This window comes from Cetorhinus maximus, chromosome 3 (genome assembly GCF_964194155.1).
Source record: "Cetorhinus maximus chromosome 3, sCetMax3.hap1.1, whole genome shotgun sequence".
Classification (NCBI taxonomy): Eukaryota; Metazoa; Chordata; class Chondrichthyes; order Lamniformes; family Cetorhinidae; genus Cetorhinus; species Cetorhinus maximus.
Window position 1 is genome coordinate 125,341,328 of NC_135881.1, and position 15,855 is coordinate 125,357,182.

General features: G+C 39.4%; 1 protein-coding gene across 3 annotated transcripts in view; it reads right to left on the minus strand.

Moving 5' to 3' along the window:
* Positions 1 to 7,366: 7,366 nt before the first annotated feature.
* cdk6 (cyclin dependent kinase 6) overlaps positions 7,367 to 15,855 on the minus strand; it is a 328,683-nt gene continuing 320,194 nt past the window's right edge. For all 3 annotated transcript variants that reach the window (XM_078538938.1, XM_078538939.1, XM_078538937.1), the window contains exons 7-8: positions 9,953 to 10,088; positions 7,367 to 9,596 (exon numbers count right to left, since the gene is read on the minus strand). In XM_078538938.1, the coding sequence (XP_078395064.1) occupies positions 9,450 to 9,596; positions 9,953 to 10,088 (283 nt within the window). In that variant the 3' untranslated portion in view covers positions 7,367 to 9,449. The remainder of the gene's footprint in view (positions 9,597 to 9,952; positions 10,089 to 15,855) is intronic.

The following is a 15,855-nucleotide window of genomic DNA, read 5'->3' on the forward strand; positions in this document are numbered from 1 at the left end:
TAGAGTGTCTGCTTTGGGCACAATCGGGTTCAAACTGCATTGGTTACAGTTCAAGTTTTGGCTAAGATGTATTTGCATAATTAAATATAAAATCTTCCATGAACCAGCACAATCAGACAGCATGGTGGAATGTAATTGTTCAATTTTTTTCCTTTGCATTAAAAGTTATTAATTTGTGTACTTAACAGCTGCAAATGGGTGCAATTGGTGAAAATTCACCATCCTCATTATTTCCGTCTGGGGTCTTGGCCAGTTTTGTGGGTAAGACCAGCTTTAGACAAAAGTGTATTTACACCAGCATTAAAGATCAGGGAATTTCGATTTTATCTGAGCGTAATTTATGCTTGCTTTTCTGCATTGATAATTAGTGGAAACCTGACCCCACATTCAATAATTTTAAATGGCAGTGACACCACTTCATGAGGGATTTTGGTTCTTAAACCTGCTGCTTAGAAAATGCCACTTCTGTTTCACTAGCATATTTTTCTAGTGGGGAATCATTTATACTATAACATACTTGATGGGAGGCTTTCACCTTTCTAATCATAACATTTTCTAATCAAATACAGAAAAAAAGTTATATTTTGAACATCAGATACAAGGCAACATCGTGATATTTAAAGGTAAAATATGGCCCTTCACCATATCTAATGACCTCAGGAATGCCTATCTTTGCAGAAGAATTCTACATGAAGAATTGCAGAAAATCAGGAATCTCCCATTTTTTTTTCGAAAATTAGAATTTTCTGAAATCTCAATCTGTGGACATAAGAGCTCAATAAAACAACTTATCATAATGGAACTCCAATTAAAATGTCTTCTTCAGTCTATAGGTGCTGACCACCTTTGATAGCTCACTAATGATCGTCATTGATGTGAGAACCTTCATGAGTGAATGTTGTAGGCTTTCATCACTATGCAAAATCTTGTCTCACCTGCTAACTACACATTGACATTTCCTTCTGGAGTTGCTGGATAGTGATCAGAAATAGGAATCCTGATGGATTCTCTTCTCTCTAACCCATGGATACTCAATCTAACTGTATTTTCTCATATTACCACCCCAGCTGAGATTGTACACAGTGGGGATTGAATTTGGGACCTTCCTGGTCCTTCTGGTTCAGCAATTCATTATCAACTTTTGGGCATATCTGGCAAATTGTTCTAAAACATCATTTATAAGAACAATTAATCCATAATGCTGAAATAGTACATAACCAGCCATTATTCAAATCAGCATCACTTCACAACCAACCTCCCCTGTGATTTTACATTGCAGCCTGCTTAACATTGCAGCCTCTTGAATTCATGATAGAAATTAGTTACATGCTGTGCCATAGTGCTCTGCTGAAAAACAAGCTACTTATGGATCAGGTGACATTACAAACCCATTCCTACATGATCATATAATATGGTGTTACATATTTCTCAATAAATCAGTGTTTTGTTCTGTTTTCAATCTTTTCTCTAGTCACTAAAAATTAGCCCGTTTGATACCATACAAACGCTTTATATACATTCATACCAAATTCCTCTTTCTTCTATTTTAAGAGAGGCATTACCCATTCTGGCAAAGTTTCTCTCTCTGAATTACTAACCAAAACATTAGCAACTGAAAAGTAGGAAAAAGGTTAATTTAGTACATATTTTCCTGCATTTCCTGTGTTTTAGAATTTTAATATTTGCAACTGTCAACTCTTAGACCATTGGGGGTAATTGTATGTGCCTGTTTTTTTCCTAAACCTCTCGAACTCTTTGGTTCATGTAATGCAATTATTTTAACTTTATTTATTTATTTTCAACTGTCATCCATTGCCACAATTCCTGCACCTTCCCAATGCTCACAAAATCATTATTTCTTTGTTTTAACACACATTCTCAAATCTCTTTTATCACATTCTGTGTCTCTCTCCCTTTCAATGCAAAATAATATCTGTGGAGGAGCAACATATTTCCTAAGCATTGATTAATTTTAGAATTGGATTATTTGTCTCTTTTAGTAACTGTGCAGCAATTTTAAAATGATAATTTTCTCATTAAGAATTAAAATTACAAGAAAACAAACCAATATTGCTAGCTGTAACTATCAAATGCTTCAAATAGTTCGTTCCTCAGCTCTTAAGAATCTGAGTGTCTCCATTTGTTTTACAATTAAGCAGTTGATACTTCATAAATCTTCTTTTCAGATCTTTTTGAGTCAAAGGTGAACTATATTTTTTCAGAACCCCATTATAATAAGAAACCTTTGGTATAGAAGCACTTTTAAAGTACCTATTTTAAACAGTTGAAATGTCCATTCATACATTTATATGTTGCTATCATCAACAGACTTTTGCAGTTATATTGGTCTTGAGATAAAAAGTGGAAAACACTAACAAACCAAGTACTGACATAGTACTTTGTATTATTTTCATAAAAGTGTGAATTATATTGACTTGTATGTGCTATTCCACAAAGAGCAAAATTTATTAGCAACAGAATCGATTTACATTTATATCAATATTAACATAGTTTCAGGGAATTCAATAGCGTAGCAACTACTGCACATCAAAGTAATTTAGTGTTGTGAGGTGATTTGAGTCACAATCATACACTATGTAAGCTTTTATTTTACACTTAAGTATTATAAATGTGTGATTAAGAGATCACAGTCTTCATGAAAAATATTTTTGTAAAGCTTTTTTGTAGATTATGGATAATGAAATGATGCTAATCAAGTCTGAATGCATGATTGATATCAGACAAAACTGATGTATTGTGTTGAAAATTACACATAGCTCTTCTGTCTCCTCCATTCTTAAAGAATGAAAGGTTTAAACATTTTTCATTTAGAGCATGCTTCTTTAAACTTTTACAAATTTAATTCAGGAAATGTGTCATTGTTCGATGTATTTTGTTGTAGCTGTGGCAGTGTAACCTGTATTACAGTATCTCCTGGCTTGCAATTTCATTTGTGTTTGCACAACAGTGTTTATTACATTATTTGGAGAGTTGCTAACTGGGACGCCACTCTAATCTACTGAGTAACATATTCCCATGTTGATGGATGTTAAGGCCACGAGTCTATTATGTTTGATGCTCTCAGTCTTAGCTATAATTAATGAGAAAGCAACAAACAATAGTCTCAGGGACAGAGTATCAAAGGTCCTGATGACTATTATACACTAACGGCTGTCACTGGCTTGTAGCTCAAGCTACACAACTGTGACTGGCTGGCAATATAGTTATGCACAACAATGTTGTAAATCATATATGGTTATAATTATCACAATTCAATAGTGGCATTCACTGGATACACAAACATCCATTGAATCCTTTGCTTAATAGACAGCAAACCATGAGAGGAGAAAGCCGGGAGATCAGTTTAAAACAGTGAGGAGAGAGCGGGAGCAAGAAAAATGGAATATATTTTAAAGCAAGGAGCCTGAGGAATAAGACAGACAAGCTGAGGGCACAGAGAGGCACATGGGAGTATGATATCATAACTATGACCAAAGCTTGGCTAAAAGGGCAGGATTGGCAGCTCAACATTCCTGGATGTAGGATATTCAGACGAGATTGAGAAGGGGATAGAGGAGGGGTGCGGGGTCGCAATATTGATCAAGGAATCAATTATAGCAGTGAGGAGGGATATCTTGGAAGGATCATCAAATGAGGCCATATGGGTAGAAGTAAAAAACACAAAAGGGGCAAAGACACTGTTGGGTGTATACATAAGTCCCCAAACAATCAGGGAGAGATAAAGGAACAGATATGTAATCAAATTTCAGAGAAGTGTAAGAATAATAAGGCAGTAAAAGTAGGGGATTTTAACTACCCAAATATTAACTGGGATAGTTTTAGTGTGCAAGGTAGGGAGGGACAACATTCTTAAGTTGCATCCAGGAGAACTTTTTTAGCTAGTATGTAGAAAGCCAAACAAGCGAGGGGGGCAATTCTGGACCTAATATTCGGAAATGAGCCCGGGCAGGTGGAAGACGGGAACATTTTGGAGATAGTGATCATAACTCAGTTAGATTTAGGATAGTTATGGAAAAGCATAAGGTTGGGCTGGGAATAAAAGTTCTAAACTGGGGAAAGGCTAATTTTACTAAGGTGAGATATTTGGCCCAAGTGAATTGGGAGCAGTTATTTGCAGATAAAAGCTGTGTCAGAGCAGTAGGAGGTATTCAAGGAGGAAATAGCGAGAGTACAGGGCAAATATGTTCCCGTAAAGGTAAAGGGGAGGGGACCAAGTCTGATGAACCCTGGATGTCAAGGGACATAAAGGTTAGGATTAAGAAAAAAAGAGATGCTTATAGCGATACTGAGGGTTCAATACAGCAGAATCCCTAGAGGAGTATAAAAGTGCAGGGGGCAGGGGGGGGACTTAAAAAGGAATTTAGGAAAGCTAAGAGTGTGCATGAGAAAGCATTGATGGGTTGAATGAAGGAAAACTCAAAGGGATTTTTTAAAGATATATAAAGAGCAAGAGAATATCTAGGGAAAAAGTAGGGCCAATTAGGGACCATGGAGTTAATCTGTATGTGGACCCGGAAGACGTGGGCACAGTCCTCAATGAATACTTTGAGTCAGTCTTCACAATGGAAGGACGCTGCAGATATAGACATCAGGGTGGAGGACTGTGAAATATTAGAGGAAACTAATAGAGAGAGAGGAGGTACTAGCAGGTTTAGTGGCCTTAAAGGCGGATAAATCCACAGGCCCGGATGAGATGTATCCCAGGCTGTTGAAGGAGGCAAGGGAAGAGATATCAGGGGCCCTGGCCACAGGTGAGGTGCCAGAGAACTGGAGGACTGCTAACGTTGTTCCATTATTAAAAATGGGAGGCAAAGATAGACTAGGGAAATTACAGGCCAGTCGATCTAACCTCGGTGGTGGGGAAGCTACTGGAAAGAATTCTGAGGGACAGAATATATCTGCACTTGGAGACACACAGATTAATCAGGGATAGTCAGCATGGATTTGTTAAGGGAAGGTCGTGTTTGACAAATTTGATTGAATTTTTTGAGGAGGTAACCAGAAGTGTTGATGAGAGTAATGCATTTGATGTGGTCTACATGGACTTTAGCAAGGTTTTTGATAAGGTCCCTCATGGCAGACTGGTCAAGAAAGTAAGAGCCCTTGGGATCCAAGGCAAAGTGGCACATGCTGAAAGGCAGGAAGCAGAGGGTGATGGTAGAGGGATGTTTCTATGACTGGAAGTCTGTTTCCACTGGGGTTCCACAGGGCTTCACGCTGGGGCCCTTGCTGTTTGTGGTGTACATAAATGATTTGGACTTAAATGTAGGGGGTATGATCAGTAAGTTCGCGGATGACACGAAAATTGGTAGGGTGGTAAATAGTGAGGAGGATAGCTGTAAATTGCAGGAGGATATCAATGGACTGATCAGGTGGACAGAACAATAGCAAATGGAATTCAACCCAGAACAGTGTGAGGTAATGCATGTGGGGAGGGCTAACAAGGCAAGGGATTACACGATGAATGGTAGGACCCTGGAAAGTACAGAAGATCAGAGGGACCTTGGAATGCATATCCAGAGATCCCTGAAGGTTGCAGGGCAGGTAGATAAGGTGGTTAAGCAGGCATATGGGATACTTACCTTTATTAGCTGAGGCATCGAATACATGAGCAGGGAGGTTATGCTGGAACTGTACAAAATGCTGATTAGGCCACAACTGTAGTACAGGGTGCAGTTCTGGTCACCACATTATAGGAAGGATGTGATTGTACTGGAGAGGGTGCAGAGGAGATTTACTAGGATGCTGCCTGGGCTGGAAGGTCTGAGCTATGAGGAAAGATTGGATAGGCTGGGGTTGTTTTCCTTGGAGCAGCAAAGGTTGAGGGGGGACCTGATAGAGGTATATAAGATTATGAGGGGCATAGATAGGGTGGATTGGAAGGTACTTTTTCCATTAGTAGAGGGGTCAATAACCAGGGGACATAGATTTAAGGTAAGAGATAGAAGGTTAAGAGGGGAGTTGAGGAGAAATCTTTTCACCCAGAGGGTGGTGGGAGTCTAGAACTCACTGCCTAAAAGGGTGGTTGAGTCAGAAACCCTCATAACATTTAAGAAGTATTTAGATATTCACTTGCGTTGCCATAGCCTCCAGGGCTATGGGCCAGGTGCTGGAGAATGAGATTAGTATAGTCAGATCTTTGTTGACTGGCACGGAAACGATGGGATGAATGGCCCCCTTCTGTGCTGTAAATGTCTGTGAGAAATCTGTAACTGGATATTTTGCATAGAAACTTGAGTTTGAATATAAATGAAGCTACAGCAGGAGGACTCTACTTTTCACAAAAACTGCAAAAAACAAGGTTTTCTGGTTGTGTGAGCTTCGAGACATATGGGACCTCCACAACTGCTACTCGTTTCTTGGAAATGTATTTGGAAATACAGTTGACTGCATTCTAATTATTAAGCACTTGGTGAAAGTAGAAATATATAGTGTGACTCTTATTTAGGAAAACTTTTAATTTCACATTTTAAAAAAAGTTGACAGTATAAGGTAGAATTTAAGGCAGCTAGGATAAAATTCCTTTATATTGCTTCTAGGAAACCAAACACAGTATTGTAACTGCTATGAGCACTGGACTGTTTCAATGTTGTGCACCTCTTAAAATAAAACAGACAACCAAAAGTACAGTAATGTCATTAGGTAATAGTCTTTTTCAGAAGTGGGACTTACATTGGTGATATGCTGGGAACAGGGCTGGGGTGAGGTGCGGTGGTGAGAACCGCAGATTGAAGGACGGAACTGTAGCATTGCAATATCAGGCAGAAGTATATAGCAACCTAACAAGCACACTTACATTTCCAATGTTGCACGTCACTTTATTTCCTTGAATGAAAATGCATCTGTAAAAGTAGCAGAGCTTTTAAAGCAGGATAGGAAACCATGAATTAATAGTATTTTTCAAAAATAAATTAGTCACAACCATTTTTCCTTTGATAAGTCATGTCACTTGTACCTTTTGCCATTTATTTTCAACTTTATGTTTTCTCTTTGCTGATCCATTTATCTTACTTACTACTTTCTATGTTCATATTTCTGCTGGACACAGTGGTTTAAATATAGTATAATGGTAATGTGATAAAACTATTATGATTCAACTGAAAACAAAAAGCCACTTGAACATAATAGGGAGGAAAATGCTCGCTAGATATCCACCTCACCTATTTCAGAAAATACAACCATTGGGCCCTCTTGAAGGATAAAAATATTATCTACAAGCACCAGTCAGATTAATTGCTGAGCATTGGTATCACATAGGTATATTTCTTCAAACACTATTAATTCACCTGAAATTGATGTGTTAGAAAGTTTATAATTTCAGTTTAATATAAATGTCTTGGTAAAATACAGGTTAAAAAATTATCCCCTTTATTTTATGTATTTTTGAGCAGTATTTACAGATTGAATTTGTGCACAATATTCGTTTGCACTAACATGAGCCTGAACATATATTCATATTCTAGTTGTTGAGGTTAAAGATGTACCTCATCAACACCGAACTCTATCCTAATACGTATTCTAATCAGTATTTTATCAGTTTGCTTTTTATCAGTCATTAAAACACCAAGACTAGTAACACAACTTGTTTTATGTAAAAGTCCCTTGCAATATTGTGTTACTGTAACATGTTAAACCCTCTTTATTCATAATAAATTATCGAAGTAAATATACCCTTCTCACCATGCTTTAGTTTTTGTAAACTGCAAAGTTTTGATTTATAATGGATGTTACTTATTTTCTTGCACCATTTTATAATACAGTTCATAAGGCCATCCATTAATGATACCTTACTAAAGTATGACTGTCTTAAAGGCAAATACAAATATTAGCTACTATATGAAATAGTTTCTTAATTTGCTTCAACATTCATCCAGGTTTATATCCTAAATACAAGCACTTTGATTATAAATCTATAATATTATCAGAGTCATCCGAAGCAGATGGTTTTCCACTTGAGCACAACTGCTACAGTACAGTTTATAAGGAAGATACTAATATGCATTGGACTAGATCATTTAATCAGTGCTGTATCACACCACAATGATGCATCTATGATGGGGTACTTATCCACTCATCTGTAACATTGCAGTTTGACTAGTGATGCCACCCATCCAGTTTGCCCCAGACAGTCTGCTTTAACAGTGGAGTTTCTGGCAATTTACAAAATGTAAACTTGTGACAAAAAGTCAGATTTTTACACAGAAATTCATTTTTTCATTATAATTCTGTGTTTTTATATGCAAGAATCAGTTACCAAGCCTATTCAAGTTTCCATTGAATTTCATCAACAAAAGAACAAGGATCACATCATGCTAACTCTGCCCCTAAAACATGACTATCAGGTTTTAGATTTGGCAAATGGTGGCAACCCCAAATTGAACACATGCGACTTCATCATAACGTTCTGCAGGTACAAGGTATGAGGAGTGTTCCTGTGAGATTCGAAAAGCATCACAAACTGAAAATTGATGTGATCCATTCACTAGCTTCTTCACTTTGCATTTAAACATACTGATATGTGTTAAGCATTTTATAATTCTAAACATATGTATTCCAAATTCACCGCAGCTCTGCTTTGTCTTCTGTTGCAGCATATATAAAAATACCATCTAAAACAAGCAACTTTTATAAATGCAAAAAAGTAGTCTTGATTTTTCTAAAATCTTTCTTTGTTTGAAAAACATGTAGCAGTTCTTTAAATTTCGACTTTGCTTTTAAAATCTTTTGTTACTGCTAATGCCACAGCAAACAAGCTGTGTAAAAAGCACATAAGCAACCTCTTCAATGGGTTCTTCTTTCCACATTTGTTGATACAGAAGATTCTTGATATCCAAATGTTCACAGCACCATGGACGATGGCTGAAGAAATACATTTCACTTTTAATGGTGTATTATTCAAACAACATTTAATAACTACATTCGTCAGTTAGGAGATTTAGTATGTACTTTGTTTTAATGTTGAATTCTGGCCTTAGCAGCTGGAAACAAAACTGGCAGGTTTGGCAGCGACTTTATTCGGTAGGTTTGGCAGTGACTTTATTCCATCTTCCAAATATTTCACATTTGCAGCACTCCACATTTGGATAACAAGATTTTGCAGCATTGGTGAATAGACAGCAGCTAACTGAGTCCAGAAATTTCCTGGGGTAGAGTGGGGTGGTGGGGAGGGAGTGATGGGGGAGCTGCAATAGTTTTTGCATTGTTTAATTCAGAGTAAACCTCCACTGGGCTATTAAAATCAAGAAAGCACAAGTAGGACATGTTTCAGAAGCAGCATATGGATGAGATTGTGTCATATTGTAAAATACTTGATTTGTCAAGTAATCTTTGCAAGAATGTCTGATCAAGAATTCAATGCTTGACAAATAAAAATACGCTAAAAAAAACCAATCAGCACATCTCGGAGCCTTGTCCACTATCGGTAGATTTTAAGCTGTGTTCCCCTCTGAAGACGACTGGTTTGGAGATGAACACAAGTTCTGATTCTCAGTGTATTTCTCATGGTCCATAAAATATTGATGGGACAGTGCACTGAAAGCAGATATTCTCTTCTCTGGGTTGAACGTTAGAAATTTCTGTTTTTCAAAGTAAAAACAACAGATTAGAAATACAATTCCAAATTAAAATTACCTCAAGATTTACTAAATGCATGTTTCCAAAGCTCCAGTAACAGCAGCAGAGCAACAACAGCTCCGAAGAAATTCCCAGTGGTAACATTTCATCACAGACATAGGAATGCAGAACTTATAATAATATGAAATGTACACAGAAAAGATATAGGCATCCATCATTTGAAAGAAGTAATGCTTATATTTTGGTAATTTTTCAAAAAATAAGTCACATTGATTCAACATTTTTCAATTTTAAAGATTGGATTTGCCCACAAAAAGAAATTATTCTCTTAATGAAGAATATGTTAACACAAGCATACCAGCAGCAGGTCTTTCCCTGGTTCATTTATCTCTGGTACTAAATCCTGTATTGGTTGTGGAGATCTTGTCGAAAATGCATGTCTTGGTAGGGCCACGTCACAAGGCCAATCGTCCTCATTTGGAAGACCAAGTACGCTGTGTAAAAGTACAGTACTTTAACATAGGTGCATAAGGCATTCAAGAACAAAACCACATTCATAATAACTCAGCCGTGTGAAGTTATTTTACAATGGGACATATTTATATATATATTTCCCTCCACCATTTTGTAGTTTTGTTTTCCATGTAATGTGTCATTCCACAGCCAAAAGAGTGGACAGGTTGCTTAATGTCATATCCATAAATACCACTCTATAGTTGTCTTTCAGAGATGCGTTTAAGCGGCTTTGGAAACTTTTTTGAATGTCCCTTCCTTGCTGTAAGAAGTACTGTCATTCTTTTAGTCAGCCACACACCATAGGAGTGAAATTCCTTTTTTGATGAAAAGTTGTATTTTTCTTTGTAACTAGCAATCTGCTAAAAAAAAAAATTCAGTCTCAGAAATCACAGGTTTCAAAGCAGTGGGTTCCTGAAACTATTTCCCATTCCTTTTTAATTAATATCGGAATTTCGTCTTCACCTTCAATGTGGGTAACTGTGGGTGTTAACTATAACAAAATCACCTCTAACACTCTGAAGCAGTAATTCAAATAGAATGGGATTAAATGAATGGCCAGTCTGATTAATGGATACGATTATTAATGTTCAAATAACCAGACTGTTGCTAATTTTAAAAAACAGAAAATGCTGGAAAAACTCAGCTGGTCTGGCAGCATCTGTGGACAGAGAAACAGAATTAACGTTTCAAGTCCGTATGACTTTTCTTCAGAGCTGCTTTGAAGAGGAGTTATGTGGATTTGAAATGTTAATTCTGTTTCTCCCTCTCCCCACAGATGCTGCCAGACCTGCTGAGTTTTTTCAGCATTTTCTGTTTTTGTTTCAGATTTCCAGCATCCACAGTATTTTGCTTTTACGTTGTTACTTTTACATTTTTTGATAGTTTTCTCATTGTAAACAGGTTCTGAGAAAGCCCCTCTTCCCCTACAGTAAAAAGGCAGCTTTAGTGACTTTGTGTAATAATTGTTTTAAGTTTGTTAGAGTAAAATAAAACAGTAACTGACAGCATGGTTATATTTGTAACATGAATAAACTTAGCATTTTCAAATTGTTACCTCTGAACCCCAAGAGCTGTCCCTGACAAAACTCACTAGGCAGACAAGTCAACTGTTTCTTAGTCAAAACTGAATGCCTGTATTATTAATGAGAAATTGGGAAAGGAGTGGTCAAGTCTAATTATATTTGATAAAAACAAAAAACTGTGGATGCTGGAAATCCAAAACAAAAACAGAAATACCTGGAAAAACTCAGCAGGTCTGGCAGCATTGGCGGAGAAGAGCAAAGTTGACGTTTCGAGTCCTCATGACCCTTCAACAGAACTAAGTAGAAATAGGAAAGGGGTGAAATATAAGCTGGTTTAAGGTGGGGGGGGGGGGGGGGGGGAAGGTGGGGGAGGTTGTTGGGACAAGCAAGCAGTGATAGGAGGAGATAACCAAAAGATGTAACTGACAAAAGAACAAAGAGGTGTTGAAGGTGGTGCTATGCTAATTAAGATTGGAGAGCAGGACAAGCAAGGTAGCTCTAGTTGGGGTGGGGTGAAATAAACCATGGGTGGAATACATTTAAAAATAATGGAAATAGGTGGGAAAAGAAAAATCTATATAAATTATTGGAAAAAACAAAAAGAAGGGGGAAGAAACGGAAAGGAGGTGGGGCTGGAGGAGGGAGTTCAAGATCTAAAGTTGTTGAACTCAATATTCAGTCCGGAAGGCTGTAAAGTGCCTAGTCGGAAGATGAGGTGCTGTTCCTCCAGTTTGCGTTGAGCTTCACAGGAACAATGTAGCAAGCCAAGGACAGACATATAGGCAAGAGAGCAGGGTGGAGTGTTAAAATGGCAAGCGACAGGGAGGTCTGGGTGATGCTTGCGGACAGACCGAAGGTGTTCTGCAAAGTGGTCACCCAGTCTGCATTTGGTCTCTCCAATGTAGAGGAAACCGCATTGGGTGCAACGACTGCAGTAGACTAAGTTGGGGGAAATGCAAGTAAAATGCTGCTTCACTTGAAAGGAGTGTTTGGGCCATTTGACGGTGAGGAGAGAGGAAGTGAAGGGGCAGGTGTTGCATATTTCGCATTTGCATGGGGAGGTGCCGTAGGTGGGGGTTGAAGTGTAGGGGGTGATGGAGGAGTGGACCAGGGTGTCACGGAGGGAACGATCCCTATGGAATGCCACCAGGGGGGGTGAAGGGAAGATGTGTTTGGTGGTGGCATCATGCTGGAGTTGGCAGAAATGGCGGAGGATGATCCTTTGAATGCGGAGGCTGGTGGGGTGATAAGTGAGGACAAGGGGGACCCTATCATGTTTCTGGGAGGGAGAAGGCGTGAGGGAGGATGCGCGAGAGATGGGCCGGACACGGTTGAGGGCCCTGTCAACTACCGTGGGTGGAAAACCTCGGTTAAGGAAGGAGGACATGTCAGAGGAACTGTTTTTGAAGGTAATTATATTTGGTTGTATCTGCAACATTTAGATGTGCCACTGGAGGGCAGTGTTTATCCTTTTTGGTAAACTATAGGAGAGTTAATGTAAATTGTCCATGGCCATTGAAAAAGTAACAATTCTGTCATTTTTCTTACCTAAATTCATATATGCAGTACAAATGACCAGAAATAGATATTTGAACAAAAATCTATTGTTTTTATTGCAGCAACACCAAATTTATGAGCTGTGTGTATCTGTGCCAAGATAAAGCTAGAATAAGATACAGAACAAAATATTTAAATAATTTTATTATCCTTTTTGTGGGAAAACATATCCTTTATGAAAGTATAAGCAACGCTTGGTGAAAAATTTGCCTGGGAATTCCTCTGGTCTGGAAGTATAGTTTCAGAGCTTTCTAGGTGAGTGGCGCATGAATTGGGGGCAAGTCTCAGATATGTTTTTTTAAATCTATTTTTCAACATGATGGGTATTTCCTGTGTCAAAGCACCACACCATCCAGTGCAGATATCACTGAAAGAGATAGAACTCGCAGGATTATATTGCACTACCACCCCACCCCCACCATCACCCCCCCAACCCCCCACCACCACTGCTTCCCCACTCACCTTCTCCGTCCTCCTCCCACACCTGCTTCCATTGCCTTCAACACTAAATACACCTGCCTGATGCAGGTAGACATAACATGGTCGGTGCCAATCCTGGTGGAAACAGAGGTTGCAGTCTTGCGAAAAGCCAGTTGCCTGAGGGCAATTCCTTTTCTCAGAGATTTATAGATAGCACAGAACCCCTCCTTTTGAGGCAGGCTCCTGGGTTCTCATGCAAATTGCCATGACTTCAGGATTTTGGATGGATCACTGGCCAGGCATAAGTTCCACTCCAAATCTGACCTGTCTGCAGAAGGTCGCCCCCAAAATTTATAGTTGTTTCTTTCTCTGATTCCAATTTTTGTGCTGCCAAATATCGGGGGGAGGAGTTATGCTGCCCATTATTCTACACTTGCTGGCGCATTACCGGTATTGAGTGTGTGGCAGTACAGATAGGCAGTGTACTGATATACTGGCTGCATGTACTTCCATGGGAGTAGCATGGCTGACAGAGCTTTTCATCTAGTGCTCCAAAGCATACACATCATTTGCTGACCTCCTGCATTGCTAGTAATATCTATTGATGGAAAAGTGCTGGACGCTAGAGTTGTAGTAATGGGGAACAAAGAAATGGCGGAGGAACTGAATAGGTACTTTGCGTCAGTCTTCACAGTGGAAGGCACGAGTGACATCCCCAAAGTTCAAGAGAGTCGGGGGCAGAGGTGAGTATGGTGGCCATTACCAAGGAGAAGGTGCTAGGAAAACTAAAAGGTCTGAAGGTGGATAAATCAACTGGACCAGATGGATTACACCCCAGAGTTCTGAAGGAGATAGCTGAAGAGATAGTGGAGGCATTAGTGATGATCTTTCAGGAATCACTGGAGTCAGGGAGGGTCCCAGAGGACTGGAACATCGCTAATGTAACCCCCCTGTTTAAGAAGAGAGTGAGGCAAAAGACGGGAAATTACAGGCCGATTAGCCTAACCTCGGTCGTTGGTAAGATTTTAGAGTCCATTATTAAGGATGAGATTTCAGAATACTTGGAAGTGCATGGTAAAATAGGGCAAAGTCAGCATGGTTTCATCAAGGGGAGGTCATGCCTGACAAATCTGTTAGAATTCTTTGAGAAGGTAACGAGTAGGTTAGACAAAGGAAAGCCAATGGATGTTATCTACTTGGACTTTCAGAAGGCCTTTGACAAGGTGCCGCACAGGAGGCTGCTCAGTAAGATAAGAGCCCATGGTGTTAGAGGCAAGGTACTAGCATGGATAGAAGATTGGCTGTCTGGCAGGAGGCAGAGAGTGGGGATAAGGGGATCCTTCTCAGGATGGCAGCCGGTGACTAGTGGAGTTCCGCAGGGGTCAGTGTTGGGACCACAACTTTTCACTTTATACATTAATGATCTAGATGAAGGAACTGAGGGCATCCTGGCTAAGTTTGCAGATGATACAAAGATAGGTGGAGGGACAGGTAGTATTGAGGAGGCGGGGAGGCTGCAGAAGGATTTGGACAGGTTAGGAGAATGGGCAAAGAAGGGGCAGATGGAATACAACGTGGGGAAGTGTGAGGTCATGCATTTTGGTAGGAAGAATAGAGACATAGACTATTTTCTAAATGGGGAGAGAATTCAGAAATCTGGAGTGCAAAGGGACTTGGGAGTCCTAGTCCAGGATTCTCTTAAGGTTAACTTGCAGGTTGAGTCAGTGGTTAGGAAGGCAAATGCAATGTTGGCATTTATTTCGAGAGGACTGGAATATAAAAGTAGGGATGTGCTGCTGAGGCTTTATAAGGCTCTGGTCAGACCACATTTAGAATATTGTGAGCAATTTTGGGCCCCGTATCTCAGGAAGGATGTTCTGGCCCTGGAGAGGGTCCAGAGGAGGTTCCCGAGAATGATCCCAGGAATGAAAGGCTTAACATATGAGGAACGTTTGAGGACTCTGGGTCTATACTCAATGGAGTTTAGAAGGATGAGGGGGGATCTGATTGAAACTTACAGAATACTGAAAGGCCTGGATAGAGTGGATATGGGAAAGATGTTTCCATTAGTAGGAGAGACTAGGACCCGAGGGCACAGCCTCAGAGTAAAGGGAAGACCTTTTAGAACAGAGATGAGGAGAAACTTCTTTAGCCAGAGAGTGGTGAATCTATGGAATTCATTGGCACAGAAGGCTGTGGAGGCCAGGTCATTGAGTGTATTTAAGACCGAGATAGATAGGTTCTTGATTGGTAAGGGGATCAAAGGTTACGGGGAGAAGGCGGGAGAATGGGGTTGAGAAACTTATCAGCCATGATTGAATGGCGGAGCAGGCTCGATGGGCCAAATGGACTAATTTCTGCTCCTATGTCTTATGGTCTAAGTGTGGATGGGACATTCTCTCATTTTCAACTGATTGGATAAAGAACAGCATTACAGGATCTTCAAGTTTGAAATGAGATAGTAAATTAAAGGTCAGTAATTATGCTGCTGCATTTATACTGCACATCTGGCACTGAGAAAAAACACAGTATGACAATAACATTAGAATATTACAGGATACATTTTCTTAATTTGCACTCCCCACAAAATTTAATGCATGATAAATATGGTATAGCCCCCTGACCTCTGCACCTGAATTCACAACACATGCAACTCTGCACTTGCAGCATAAAGGTGAGAGATTTATTCCTGCATTTTCAAATGGAACCTTCTACAAATCACAGCCTGAAATGTCAACTCTGTTTT